We start from the raw sequence: 15,248 nt of genomic DNA, 5'->3' as shown, positions 1-15,248 counted from the left end.
TAGAGTTCTAGACTTGGAAGGACCTTACAGGGGCTTTCAGTTTTTCCGTCAGTTACCGATATCAAATAGACAAGTTGCTGTACCTACCTTGTGGTTTCAGAATGAGAAACCCATTCTTTCAGTTCAGAGAGTTTATTCATATCTCCCAAAGAAATCTAGGATTTCTATGACTTAAATAGGGCGAGTGAACTGGCTCAGCAGATAAAGGTAGTTGCTGCCCATCCTGATGACCTGAGTTCAATTCCCAGGACCTACATGCTGGAGGAGAGAACCAACTCCTGCAGGTTGTCCTCTGACATACACACACACACACACACACACACACACACACACACACACACACACACACAAATAGAATAAATACATAAATGTAAACGTAAAAAAAATAGTAATTTATTAGTAATTTGTTTAACTTAATTTTATCACCCTACTTGATACACTTGAGGAGGTTGACTGGAGTCTTTATAGTCCTTTATTTTGAACAAAAATCTTAAATGCACCTTTTTAAATTCCATACGAACTAGTGACTTTATTGTTGTTGTTTTGAGATACACATTGCTCAACCAGGTTCTCCTGGTTATAATTTAAGATATATTGCCTTTGGCTGTTGATCATTTGTGATTTCCTATGGCATAATCATTGTATACTCACTTTCCAAATTAAAACAATTTTTCTTGTGGCTCATTGGTTAAAAGCACTGGTTGCTCTTGCATAGGACCTGGGTTCAATTCCCAGCACACACATGGTGGCTCACAACCTGTAACTCCAGTTCTAGAGGACCAGATACCCTCTTTTGGCCTCCAAGGGCACTGCATGTGTGTGGTTCACATACATATGTGCAGGCAAAACACTACATATATAAAATAAATACTTTAAAAGTTAAAGCATAGCAGTTATTGGGGAGCTAACTTAGCCCATAGTATACTTAATCACATAAACATAAGGACCTGAGTTTAATCCCCAGCACCCACATAAGAAGTACAAATAGTGGTGCACATTTGTAATCTTGGTGGGGAGATGAGATGGACGGATTCCTGGAGTTTACTGGTCAACCTGTTTTGCCTGCTTATTGAGTTCCAGATTTCAGTGAGAATTTGTGTCTCAAAAGACAAGGTGGCTAGGCATGATGGCACACACCTTTAATTCCAATGCTTGGGAGGCAGAGGTAGGAGGATCAGTATGAGTTTGAGACCAGCCTGATCTGCGTAGCAAGTTCTAGGGCAGCCAGGGATACATAGAGACGCTGACCAAAAAAATAAGAAAACAAGGTGGATGTTATCTAAGGAAGAACCAACAAATCATAGGTTGTCCTTTGGGCTCCATATAAACACGTGCTTCTGCATGGACCTGTGTATACACATACTAGTAGGTGCTGAAGTAGGAATATAGGGGTTTTTTGTTTTGCTTTGTTTTGTTTTGGTATGGTCCATCCTTTGCATGCATGAGCTCCTAGATTCAGTCCCTAGCACAGCATAAATCAGGTGTAGTTGTGCATGCCTGCAGTCTTAGAATTTGGGAAATAGAGACAGAGGGTCCATAGTTTAGGATTATCCATAGTTCATAGTGAGTTCTTTTCTTAAAAATAAAGCAAATACAAATTAACAGTAATAGTTATTATTAACAATCTAATTAAAACTACATGTCTTATAAAAATACTTCAGGATCTAGAAAAATAATTCACTAGGTAAAAGCACTTTCCACACAAGTTGACTTGTGTTCAAAGTCCAGAACCCATGATTGAAGGATAGAATGGACTTCAACAACTGTCCTCTAAACTGCACATATATGTCATAGCATGCATATACTTACCCTCACACATTACACAGCATATACAGTCATCATCATCATAATAATAATAATAAATAAACAAAATTAATAATATGCTTAGGAATCCATCAAAAATGTAGAAAAGTGGAGTTAGAGTTCAAACTGCTCTTAAGTAAAATCTTAAAGCACAATCTATAGATGGTGTAAAATTTATGATGACCTTTGTTGCACTGACTTCATTTAAGATTGCTAGTGACATTTAAAGCATTGGAGATACCTGCTAGGGGACACATTATATTTATTTGCTTGCAAGATAAGCCAGACAGTTTCAGCTTTCTTTGAGAGTACAGGTTATATGTTGTTACTGGGGACTTAACTGGTTTTGCTATTTTTATCTTTCTCAAATTAACCTTCTTAAATCTTTTTACTTATAGGGACTGAATTCATGGCCAGGTTGCATGAACATCTGAAATATTTTGTAAATATGAAAATTTCCACTGACAAATCATGGCAAGGCGTTACCATCTACTTCTCAGGCCATGAGGTTATCATCTTTCCTTTAATCTAAAGAATTTTTAAAAGTTTAAAATTTTTTAAAAGTTTGAAGTATAGCCTATTACCACCTTCTTCTTCTTCTTTTTTTTTTTTTTTTTTTTTTTTTTTAAACAATGTTTAGACTCCTGGAGAAGGAGAGCATAAAATCATGGAATTTATCAGATCCGAGAAAGCAAAGCCAGATCATGATCCAAACACCAGACATTGTCTTTATGGCCTAGATGCTGACTTGGTAGGTATAACCCTTTTGTCATTATAAGCTTGTATTATAGAGCAAAATATCTAAGAGATGGAGTTTTAAAGTTCAGTGGCTGTAGCAATGAATACAGAAGGCAATGATTGCTACATTTGCCATTATTTAAGTCCTAAAAGAATTGGGGAAATAAGTTTTGTTTGTTTGTCATAGGTTATGAATGACTGATGTCAGTCTAGTCTAGAGAAGTGAGTATCCCTAGTTCTCTGAGTATTATGCTGAAAAGGGAATGCTGAAACCAAGAAGGACTGTTTTACTTAAGTCATGAAAACCTCCTAATTCACAGCTGCGTGCCTCAAATGCCTTTTATATGTACGAGAATTTTGCCTGCATGTATGTATGTGTACCAATTGTGTGCCTGCGCGTAAGGAGGGCACTGGATCCCCTAGAAGTGGTGTTAGGGATAGCTATGAGCTGCCCTGTAGGTACCTGGAACTGAACCCAGGTCCTCTGCAAGAGCAATGCACTCTTTTTAATTGCTGAGAGCCATCTCTCCAGGCCCCTATCAGAGAAGTTTTCATACTAACTAGAACTAGACAAGCAATCTACCTTCCTTGTACCTTCTTTTCTCTCTCTCTCTCTCTCTCTCTCTCTCTCTCTCTCTCTCTCTTTTCTTTTCTTTTTCTTTTTCTTTCTTTCTTTTTTTTTTTTTTTTTTTTTTTTTTTTTTTTTTTTGAGTCAGGGGTTCTCTGTATTACAGCCCTGGCTGTCCTGGAACTTGCTCTGTAAACCAGGCTGGCCTCAGACTCGGAGATCCGCCTGCCACTGCCTCCCAAGTGCTGGAATTAAGGCATGTGCCACCACACCAGGCAAGTTTCCTTAAGTATTAATTTTTTTTTTAATTTAATGTCTTCTGCCTCTTTTCTATCAGGATGGGTTATTGAAGCAAGTTCCATATACTGTTTTCACTTAATAAATATATATTTTCATAATGTTTCTATAAACAAGTTTTTAAGGTATTTAACTACAATTATCACACATACAATAATAATTACTTAACATAAATAAGCACATCTCCTAATTGTTTCATAAATGTTTCATTTTGTTTTGTTGTTTGAATAAGAATTTAAGTAAAATAAACAATTGCCATTTGATTCACATGTTCACTAGACTTTTGGGTTCGCTTGAGGAAGTGGGACATACGAGAAAATTAAAGTGCTGTTTTCCATTTGGAATGAATGAACTCTAAGCATCCTTTATATTTTTGTAGCATGGGATAGTTGCTGCTTCTTACTTCTAATCCTCATAAGATGTAGGAATTTTTGAAAATCCAGAGAAAGTTTTGTGATTTAGGGAGGAAAAATGGGGGATGTGGTGTCAGTTAAAAAGCTCATGGGCTCCAAGGTGAACATAGATAAGTGTACTTACTTGATTCCATCCATGTCCTGTGATTGGTTGTGATATCTGCATATTTGATTTTAATATTCACATTTTGACTTAGAAATTTTATTAAGTAGCTTTTGTAAATCTAATGTTATGAAGAAAGGTAGAATAAAAATATTTCATAATTATTTTTCAATAGATCATGCTTGGATTAACAAGTCACGAGGCACATTTTTCTCTCTTAAGAGAAGAAGTTCGGTTTGGTGGAAAAAAAACACAAAGGTAAATCATATGTTGGAGGATGGAACAAAAATTAAGCATGGCTAGTAATTACTCCTTTATAGATATATATTTTCTCTTAATTCACAGATGCTTATTTTGATGTAGTCCAGTTTATCTTTTTCTTTTATTGCCTATGCTTTTAATGTCTGTAGTGTCCAAGAAAACATGGTCAAATCGAATGTCATAAAGGTTACCCCTATGTTTTATTCTAAAAGTTCAATAGAGGGTTTATTTTGTTTTTTGGGGCTTTGGTTATTTTGTAATGCTGAGCTTGCACTCAGTGGTAAGCACTCAGCTGCTGAGTTATGCTCCACTCCAAGATCTATAGTTTTAGCTTACGCAGTCATCGATCCATTTTGAATTAGTATTTGTGTATAGTATAAGGTAAAAATCCAATTTCATTCTTTGTATGTGGAAACTAAATTTTCCTTCCTATATCACTATTTGTTGAGAAAATTGTCCATTCCCTATTGAACGTTTTGGTTTCTTGTTGAAAATCATTTGCTCGTGTATGCATAGTTTTATTTCTTATGTTTAACTCTTTATTCCTTGGTCTAATATACCTGTCTTTATAACCTTACTGGTGTATTCATGTAGATTTTAATGTAGTTAACATTGAAATCAAGAAAAATTAAACCCAAATTTATTCTTTTTCCAAGATTATTTTGCATGTTTAGGGTCTCTTGAAAGCATGGTGTGTTTGTTTTCTTTTTTTGTTTTTTAAGGATAGATTTTTTTTTCCCCTATTTTTGTGAAAAATATCACTGGGATTTTTTGATAGGAATAGCTTTAAGAAAGATCTAAGAAATCTGTAGATCTTTTAAAAGATCTTGATGTTGAGCCTTTTAATCCATGCACACTCATTTTGTGTCTCCATTTCTTTCAGCAAAACTTTGTAGTTTCCCTGATAATACTTTTTGGTTAAGTTTATTCTAAGTATTTAAATCTTCTGGATGCCATTTGCATATGGAATTATATTTTCAGATTTTTTTATTTTATTTTAGGTGCATGAATGTTTTGCTTGCACATATGTATATGCACCACATGCATGTGTGGTACCCACCAAACCAGATCCCATAACTAGAGTTACAGATGGTTGTGTAACACCATGTGGGTTCTGGGAACTGAACCCAAGTCCTCTTAACTCCTGAGCCATCTGTCCAGTCCCTGAAACAATTTTCTTAATTTCCCTTTGGTTTGTCCTTTGATGGTGTACAGAAATACTACCTATCTTGTTCCCTATAGATGTGTTATTTGTTTATTAGCACTAATATGTTTTTATATATTCTATGGAGTTTTCTGTGTGTAGAATCACACCATCTGAAAACAGATAAAATTGTACTTATCCCTTTCCAATTTTAATTCCATTTCTTTATCTTTCCTGCCTCATTGTCCTGGCTAGAAGTTAAAGAACAGTGTTGAATAGCTATGGTGTGTTGAATAGCTGTGGTAAAGTAGGTATCCTTGTCTTATTCCTGATCTTAGGGGTAATGTTTTCACCCTATAATGTTAATTATGTGATTTCATAAATGTCCTTTGTCATATTAAGGAAATTTATCTATATAGCTCTTTTTCTCTTTTCTTGAGAGTATATTTTACATTGTGTGTGGGTGTGGGTGTGTGTGACAGAGAGAGAGAGAGAATGAATGTGTATGTGTGCACACACATGTAATGCCATGTGTGGAGGTCAGAGGACAGCCTGTCTGTCAGCCTCTGGAGATCAAATTCAGGCCATCTGACCTAATGGCAAGTATCTTTGCCCAATGAGCCTCTTGCTAGCCCACTCTCTCTAATTTTAACACAGTTTCTTTCTATAGGCCAACCTAGCCAAAATTCCATGTAGACCAGGCTGGCCTCACACTCGTTTTCCTTCAGCTTCTGCCTCCTGAGTACTTGCATTTCAATGTTATCACAGGAGAATGTTTAATGCTTTTTCTGCAAAATGATCATGGAAATTTTTCCCCTTCACTCTATTCGTGTGCTATAAGATGTTGGTTTCCTTATGTTGAACTGCCCTTAGATTATTCTCATAAATATTGCTTATGTATTATCTATTTAGATAATATTATTTTTTAATTGCTAAACTTGGAATGCCAATATAGCATCCTATCCAATGCAATAGATAAACTATATTGCATAAATTTAAGTGTATATCTATACACACCCCCTCACTAATTTGTACACTTCCTACAGTGAGCAGTAGTAAGTGGGCCAGATCACAATAGTTTCTTATATGTATTGTATATTTAAATCCTTCCACCAAGAGTATAATGTAAACCAATTATTTTGAACTTTATCATGTTTCACCTATTATAATGGAATTCTCATATAATTTTATGTAAATTACTTACTTTAAATATAAGAATTATCTCTTAATGATAACTTTTACTTAGCCATTGCTACATTTTTCAAGTTGGACCACTCTGTTTTGATCACTTGACTAATTACAGGGTTTGTGCACCAGAAGAAACGACGTTTCACCTCCTACACTTGTCTTTAATGAGAGAATATATTGATTATGAATTTTCAGCATTAAAAGTAAGTATTAAAATAGCCATGGACACAGTTTTTTGCATACAGAAATCTCTATAGGATTTCAATTTATTCTCCATTTTGCCTTAGGAAAAGATCACATTTAAGTATGATATTGAAAAAATTATAGATGATTGGATTTTGATGGGATTTCTTGTTGGCAATGATTTTATCCCTCATCTACCTCATTTGCATATTAATCATGATGCACTGCCTCTTCTTTACGGAACATACATTGCCATCCTGCCAGAACTTGGAGGTAAGACCACACTTTATTGCTAATATAGTGCTATCTCACCCTAGAGATTTACCTCTGCTTATTAGATGATTGCATGCATGTCCTAATTAGGAAAACATTATGGGTTTCTTTTAGTCTAAGTGACAGGCACTGAGGTTGTCATTTTCAGTGGTCACTAAAACTGACTACAGGGCTGGGTGGTGGTGGCACACACATGTAATCCCAGCACTTGGGAGACAGAAGCAGGTGGATCTCAGAGTTTCAGGACAGCCAGGGCTACACAGAGAAATCCTGTCTTGAAAAACCATAAATAAGTAGATGGGTGGGTGGGTGGATGGATAGATGGATGTATGGATGGATGGACAGACCTGACTACAGGTAAATAACCTCTGATTAACCTCTAATTCCTTAAGAAAACACGCAAACCTCGTTATTTTCATTTCATTCCATTCATATTTCATTGTAGAAATCCATTTGTTCTAAATGTACATAAAAGTATTTAATATGAGCCACTTTTTTTTTTTTTTTTTTTTTTTTTTTGGTAAGCAATTCCTCTAAATTGTAGGAAATTATTCCTTTCTTTTCTTTTTCGTTTTGAAGCAAAATCATACTGTATATTCCCAGGTTGACCTCAAACTCAAAATCCTTCTGCCACAGCCTATGTAACCTAAATATGATATGATACAGGTGTGTGCCTCCACAGCCAGCTAGCTACACCTGTTTTTACGTTAATATGTCAAGTTAAATGATCCAGATAGACTGTAATACATATGAGGTTGTTAGAAATATGGTTGGAAGTATGGAAGCATTATCATTATGTAACCTGGAATTTCTAATATTTTACTTCAGTACCTAAAAATACAATAATATAAAGGTTATAGACAGCTAAAACAAAGGTTTTCTTCATTAAAAGAATTATTCAACAGTTTGGGAAAGAATTTTATACAGCTAAAATAATGTCAGTTTATACTACAAATTTAGATTTGGTTCATTTTAGGTTATATTAATGAAAGTGGACATCTCAACTTACCTCGATTTGAGAGATACCTTGTGAAACTGTCAGATGTAAGTAACTACAAGGTTCCCCCCCTTTTCTATAACAGCTGTAAGTTGTCATGAATCATTTAGTTAATATCAGAAAAAAAAACTGTTTTGTATCTTTGTTCTGATTGTTCATTCTGTATAATTTTACTTGAATTATTTTACTTTAGTTACTTATGTTTAATATTCAGAGTTAAAGATATTGTATGTGTGTGTGTGTACATAAACATTATTTATCCAAGTTAATGATATTTTGTGTGTGTTTGTGTAAACATTCTTCTATTTTGTATGCCCCAGAAATAGTTTCTGTTAGAAATTTAGTTTTTTAACTCTCCCACATGTGTTTAAATTGTCTTAAGATAGCATTATTTTTGTTCAGTTTGATCGCGAGCACTTCAGTGAAGTTTTTGTGGACCTCAAGTGGTTTGAAAGCAAAGTTGGTAATAAATATCTCAATGAAGCAGCAGGTGTGGCCGCCGAAGAAGCCAAGAACTGCAAGGAAAAGAGAAAATCAAAGGTGACCAATTTCTTGTGTTACTGTTTTCTTTATCAACTGTAATGGTAAAAACTAATATTCCTTGTTTTTTATTTTCCTTAGGTTTCAGGGGATTGTTTCATTTTCATTTCTTCTTCTCCATGAGCATCTAAAATTGTTTTGATTTCTGTCACTCTGAGTTTCTCTCATATCATAAATATGAGTTTTTTTGTTTTTACCTCTAAGGAATAGCATTAGATTTCCTCTCTCAAGAAGCCAATAAATAGGGCTAGTGAGAATGGCTCAGCAGTTAAGAGCACTTGCAGTGGACCCAAGTTCAGTTCCCGTAACTCCAGTTTCAGGGGATCTCCCATCCTCTTCTGACCTCCCTGGATACCAGTAATGCATGTGGGTGGTGCAAATACATACATTCAGACAGTGTGTGTGTGTGTGTGTGTGTGTGCGCGCGCACGTGTGTGTGTAAAAATTTAAGAAGTCAGTAAGTTAACTTTTAAAATCAGTTATTTAAGTTGCATTATTTGAAAACAGCAGACCACTGGATTAGTTTATGTTTACTTGAGACATTTGAGGTTTCTTTTTATTTGTTTGTTTATTTGAGATCAAGTGTCATGTACTTTAGGGTGGTCCTGATCTCCTGCCTCCATCTAAATATTGGGATTTATAATAAGTACGTGGTGGTCTTAAACTAGTTTGTTAAATGTGAATATTTATAGCATTTAATTTTGTGATACTAAGTCAGCAGTAGACTGATTAAGAATAGTTAAATAAGGCTCAGTGGTTAAGAGCATTGACTGCTCTTCCAGAGGACCTAAGTTCGATTCTCAACACCCATATGGCAGCTCACAGCTCCAGTTCCAATGCACATGAAATAAAATAAATAAATTACTTTTAAAAAAAAGAATAGATAAATAAAACAATAACCACTGAGCTAGCAATATGGCTCAGTGGTTAAGAGGACTTGCTACTCTTGCAAAGGACCCAGGTTTTATTCCAGCATGAATGTGTCATCTTACAACCATTTGTAACTCAGTTCCAAGGTATCCATCACCCTCTGCTGGCCTCCACAGGTATCAGGCATGCTTTGCAGTACACTTAGATACTTGAAACAGAACACTTAGATACACAAAATATAAATAAATCAATCTTTTTAAAATAGTACAATATTTAGTAATGTTTCTGATTAATAATGAATGATAGACTCCCTTAGAATATTTTAGTGTCTACAGAACATATCTAATTGAATATTGTCTTGCTTGTGTTAGTTTGTATAAGAGATGTCAACTTTTCTTGAGCCTCTCCATAATGATGGGATCCTGGCTCTATTTAGGCTCAAGACTAGTAAGTTTTCCCCTAGGAAATGTCAATATCCTGATTTTCTCTGGCACAGTTTTCTATTTCTTTTTCATTTGTTTCACATTTATGTGTGTGGTGTTTGTGTATATTTGTATTTGTGAGTGCATGTGTGCATTGGTGCATGTGGAGACCTAAAATTGTCATTCTCAGTTGTTCTTCACTTTGTTTATTGAAGCAGGTGAACCATAGCTGACTTATAGCTTTCAAATCCCAGCTAGTGTGCTACCCACCTAACTCAGGGTATCTCCTGTGACTGCTCATGAGTGCTGGGATTCCATGCAGCCAACACAGCTGTCTGGCTTTCTACATGGGTGCTGGAGATCTAGCTCCAGTCCTCACATTTGGCATCAGGTGCTTCATCCACCAAGCTATCTCCCCAACTGACATATGTGCATAGCTCTTTTTTAGTGGAACTTAGCAAGAATCTGTTTGATTCCACCACATTTATTTCTCCTAAGAAAACAGGCTTTGTGCTAGGTGTGATGGTACATACCTATAAATCTCACTTGAAATGCAGAGACTTGAGGATCTTGAATTTCAGGTCAGGCCTAGACCACATAGTAAGGCTATCTTAAATAGAAAGAAAGGGAAGGGAAAGAAAGAAGAAACTTTGTAACTATGGCAGAAACTTGTATTCACAAAACCTACATGTTAATAACTCCTAGCCCCTTTACTTTAGCTCAGTCCTTAAACTTCATTAACTTTACCAGTCTTCAAGGAATATGTGAGTTATATTAAAAATACATGCATACATGATCCCATGATCATGAAGCTGGTAGAAGCCAGATGTGTATAAAGAAAAGCTAATGGAAGTCGCTGCTGATGGCTAGGCTATCAGAAACATGAGAGGAAAGGTTAAGATCATAAAAATAAAAACAGATGGGCAGAACATGAATGACACAGTAGTAGGTCAGAAGAATAGTCTTAAGAAAGACAAGATTCTGAGATTCAGAAAGTGCTCATTGAAGTCAAGCTTAAACAGATACGTTGTATTAGCAGCAGCTCAAAATTTGGTGTCTAATGATGTTCAATTGATAAGCTGTAAAATTACTTTTGTTTTTGATTATATTGTAATTGATAAATTTTTAGATATTCTTGGTCTTGGTATATATAATTACATATGCTTTTATGTTATTGATAATCATTTATTATATATCAGTTCTGTCTAATAAAAATGTATAATTTAGAAAACAATTGATAACCAAAAAAACATAGTTTCAAGGCTTTTTTTAAATCTTATTTTTAAAGTAAGCTGCTACAGAGTATCTCTTAAAGATCATTTCAGTTGTATTTAGTATTTTTCTAATTTCCTTTTTACATGTCTGACTTGGAAACATATCTTATTGTTTATCTTATGATAATTTATCATTTTTATAGGGCCAGGAAAATTCTTTAAGTTTGGCTGCTTTAGACAAAAGTGAAGGTGAAGGAGCGGCTTCTAAAGGTGAGACCATACTGTGTTTTACTGTTATTTCCTTGACACATAGTTTTACACATTCCCTTTATTAAAACTAACCCAGCAATATTGTATTGGGTAAATTCCTATGATGGTTATAAGTATCAATTTTGATATGCATTGATTGCAACATTAGGTAGAAAACAATATTCATATTTATCAGTCATATATTTCTGCTTTTTCTCACAGATAATTTTGAAGATGAGACTGAAGATGATGATCTGTTTGAAACTGAATTTAGACAATATAAAAGAACATACTATATGACGAAGATGGGGGTTGATGTAGTATCTGAGTATGCTTTTTATGTTTGTTTTACTTTGCAGTAGAAAAAGTAGATTTCGTAGTTTTTCAGAAAACAACATGATTTTAATGAAGTAGTGAAGATTTATTGGTTTCTTAAATTAAGCATTTCATCCTGACATGTGTTCTATTTCTGTGATAACAATTGCTGATGAGATAAACTAGAGAGATGGCTTGGTGGGTAGGGATGACATTGTGGCTAGCATTTTCCCCACCACCTGAGGACCCAAGTTCTCATCCCTAGCACTAATGTAAATGCCAAAGTAGGTGTGGCAGCCCACCTACGGTCCTAGAGCTCAGGAGAGTGTGCTGAATGTAGAAGCAGATGTCCCCAGTATCATCCAGCTAACTAGAATAGCCAAATTGGTGACCTCTGGGTTCAGCAAAAGACCCTTCCTCAATATATAAGGTGGAGAGCAATTGAGAAAATACCCAACATTGATCTCTGGCCTCAACAAACAAGTACACATGTGTACAAGCACCCTCATACACACATGTATACCCACACATGCAAGCATGCACACTACACATGCATAAAAAATGACTTTAAAAGATTTAATTAGCAAATGAGATGTCCTTATATGTATTATAAAGTTATTTAAAATACTAAAATATTAAAATTATTATATGTTCAATAAGTGGATTGAGTGGAAGGGTGCTTGCCTAGACTCTGTGAATCCCTAAGTTTGTTTTCCAATATCAGAAAAAAATAGTAATAAATGTCTAGGGTTCAACATAATAGCAAGTACCTGCGATCCCTTGGGAAGTACTCAGAAAGCAGAGGCAGTAGGATTGCTACAAGTCTGAAATTGAAAAACTTAACATAAGCAAGTTCCAGGTTAGTCATGGCTACCTTATAAATTTTTTTAAAGTCTAATAAGAAGCACCATCATAGAGCCAGGACTTGTGACACTTGAGTACAGTCAGGAGGCCAAAGCAGGAGGATGAAAGTTGAAAGCCAGCTCAGCTCCATAGAAAGATCTCTTTAAAAAAGGAAGGCCCAGTAACTGCTGGCTCACCATCTCTCCTCTCCCTATCTCTAGAATCAGTGGTGGTTGCAAAAACTTCCCCACAACTCACAAAGATGCTTATAATCTAAAAACAGGAAACACAGTCATTCATACTTATAATACACATATTTATTGGTACTTTTTAAAAATTGGATAAATGAGAAAAACTAACACAGGTAGTAGTACATGGCCTGACTGAGCTATTTGGGAAGCCGAGCCCACAGGATCACTGGATCCCAGAAATTCACTGGATAAGATAGCGTGGCCCATCTCAGCAGTTACTGAAAAGCAGCAGACTGAAATGAGTAATTTCTAGAAGATGACAAGAATGACTTTCTTCATTATCCAGATTTTTAGCAATCAGGAAATACTTGTTTAAAGTAAGAAAGTATTATGTGTCTGTTTAAAAGCATACCTACAAAGAGAACCAACTCCTGAAAGTTGTCTCATGACCTCCACACAAGTACATGGCATGCACACACACAACTGAGTTAATAATAAGACAATTGAAGATATACGCATACCTACCAGAAATACAGAGATAAAATATTTCTAAGTGATTATTTTGGCTTTAGACTATTGCTTGTTTTGTTATGGTGATTTGAAGGTTTGTTTAACCCAAATCTTAACAATTGCATTTGGCTTTTGAGAAACTTTTTAAAAGGTGTTGTAAATGCTATCACCAGATTTCTAATAACTTCTGGGTTTATTCTCATTCCCACTATTTAAGAGAGTGACAGTACCACTTTGAAGACAGTTCATTAGATGAATCTTCCAACCTTAAGGCAAAAATATGACATACTGACACCTTAAGTATGCATATCAGGGTTAACTATATTGATAGTTGGCTTACAAAACTATAAAACATCCTTTCATGTGACAAGATGAAATTGTAAATATTTTGGAATTTTTCTGTTTATAATTTTTATGTATTAAAAATACACTGAATACATTGGCCTATCTTCAGAAAACAGCGTTATAATGAAAATACTCCTTTGTGTTTCAGTGAGTTTCTGGCTGATCAAGCTGCTTGTTATGTTCAGGCTATACAGTGGATCTTACACTATTACTATCATGGAGTCCAATCCTGGAGCTGGTAAAGTCATCTCATTTTATAATGGTTCCTACTAGTAAAGTCTCATTTACACATCTCTTTTATATGACTTTCATATTAAATTAAATATAGTCTGTTTTTAAATGAAAATACTTTATAGACTTTTGACTAAGAAAGATATTTATAGACCTAGTCATTGTTGATCTAAAGTTGCAAAATACTTTATCATTCCCAATCAACATGGGCTTGAGGTATTACTTGTCAATAAAGTACTTGAATGAAACTCTAGCTTTGTTCTCCAGTACCAGAGAGAGAGAAAATCATGGTTATAATTCCACAATAGAGTACTTATCTAGCATACGTGAAGTCTGGGGTTTGATTCTTTTTGCCACCAGAAAAGTAAAAATGAAAGAATCCATTATGAATGACAGTGTCTTAACAACTGTTTGAGTCTGAGTGATAGTTTACATGAGGGTGTTGGTAATATTTTATATACTCAAAAAACAGTACTCTTTAACATGAATAATTTCTGAAGCATAAACTACTTATATGTGTGGCTGAAAAAAGGCTTTATTTATGTTACTAAAAATAGTAGTCTTCACCATTACTCTTTTTCTATATTGCTCAGATTTTCTCACTGGCCAAATTTCCTGACTGAACAACTTAAAAGAAGAAAGATCTTTGTGACTCTCAGAGTTCAGTTTATGCCCAACCAGCTCCAGTCTCCCTCTCCCTCCCTCTCCCTCTCCCTCCCTCTCCCTCTCCCTCCCTCTCCCTCTCCCTCTCCCTCCCTCTCCCTCTCCCTCTCCCTCCCTCTCCCTTTCCCTCTCTCTCCCTCTCCCTCTCCCTCCCTCTCCCTCTCCCTCTCCCTCTCCCTCTCCCTCTCCCTCCCTCTCCCTCCCTCTCTCCCTCCCTCTCCCTCCCTCTCCCTTTCCCTCTCCCTCTCCCTCCCTCTCCCTCCCCCTCTCCCTCCCTCTCCCTCCCTCTCCCTCTCCCTCTCCCTCTCCCTCTCCCTCTCCCTCTCCCTCTCCCTCTCCCTCTCCCTCTCCCTCTCTCTCCCTGGTTTTTTCGAGACAGGGTTTCTCTGTAGCTTTGGAAGCTGTCCTGCCTGGAACTCACTTTGTAGATCAGGCTGACCTCGAAGAACTCTGCCTTCTGAGTTCTGGGATTAAAGGCGTGTGCTCACCTCTCTAGGTTCTAGTGAAACAAAGTGTCCTGGCAGGGTGGACATGGAGGAGCAAAGTTGATACCTCATTGTAACCAGGAAGTAGAGAGAAAGGTAGAGGAAAGCTCAAGATATGTCCCAGTGACCCAAATTAGTCCCACCTGCTAAAGTTTCCAGAACCCCCCAAATAGCATAACAAGTGGAAACTAGGCTTCTGTACATGAATTTTAGGGGGGTGATACTTCATTATCAAATCCATAATACTTCTGATCCTAGTGAATTACATCTACTCATTCACTAAAATAGAACAGATGTGGCAGCTCGTGTATCTGTAATCCCATCACTTGGGAGGCTGAGGTGCACACACACCACAAATTCAAGGTCAACTATATTGCATACCAAAAACTTGCCTAGAGAGAG

At 35.9% G+C, this 15,248-nt stretch overlaps 1 protein-coding gene across 3 annotated transcripts in view; it reads left to right on the top strand.

The window, feature by feature from the left end:
- Xrn1 (5'-3' exoribonuclease 1) overlaps positions 1 to 15,248 on the top strand; it is a 100,120-nt gene that overhangs the window by 16,517 nt on the left and 68,355 nt on the right. For all 3 annotated transcript variants that reach the window (XM_051206923.1, XM_051206914.1, XM_051206931.1), the window contains 10 exons: positions 2,202 to 2,311; positions 2,444 to 2,554; positions 4,098 to 4,180; positions 6,631 to 6,718; positions 6,803 to 6,971; positions 7,948 to 8,015; positions 8,371 to 8,508; positions 11,218 to 11,284; positions 11,486 to 11,591; positions 13,616 to 13,705. In XM_051206923.1, the coding sequence (XP_051062880.1) occupies positions 2,202 to 2,311; positions 2,444 to 2,554; positions 4,098 to 4,180; positions 6,631 to 6,718; positions 6,803 to 6,971; positions 7,948 to 8,015; positions 8,371 to 8,508; positions 11,218 to 11,284; positions 11,486 to 11,591; positions 13,616 to 13,705 (1,030 nt within the window). The remainder of the gene's footprint in view (positions 1 to 2,201; positions 2,312 to 2,443; positions 2,555 to 4,097; positions 4,181 to 6,630; positions 6,719 to 6,802; positions 6,972 to 7,947; positions 8,016 to 8,370; positions 8,509 to 11,217; positions 11,285 to 11,485; positions 11,592 to 13,615; positions 13,706 to 15,248) is intronic.

The sequence above is a fragment of the Phodopus roborovskii genome, unplaced genomic scaffold, assembly GCF_943737965.1.
Source record: "Phodopus roborovskii unplaced genomic scaffold, PHOROB, whole genome shotgun sequence".
Taxonomy (NCBI): Eukaryota; Metazoa; Chordata; class Mammalia; order Rodentia; family Cricetidae; genus Phodopus; species Phodopus roborovskii.
Note: the sequence above shows the minus strand (reverse complement) of the source record. Positions and strands in the feature narration are given on the sequence as shown.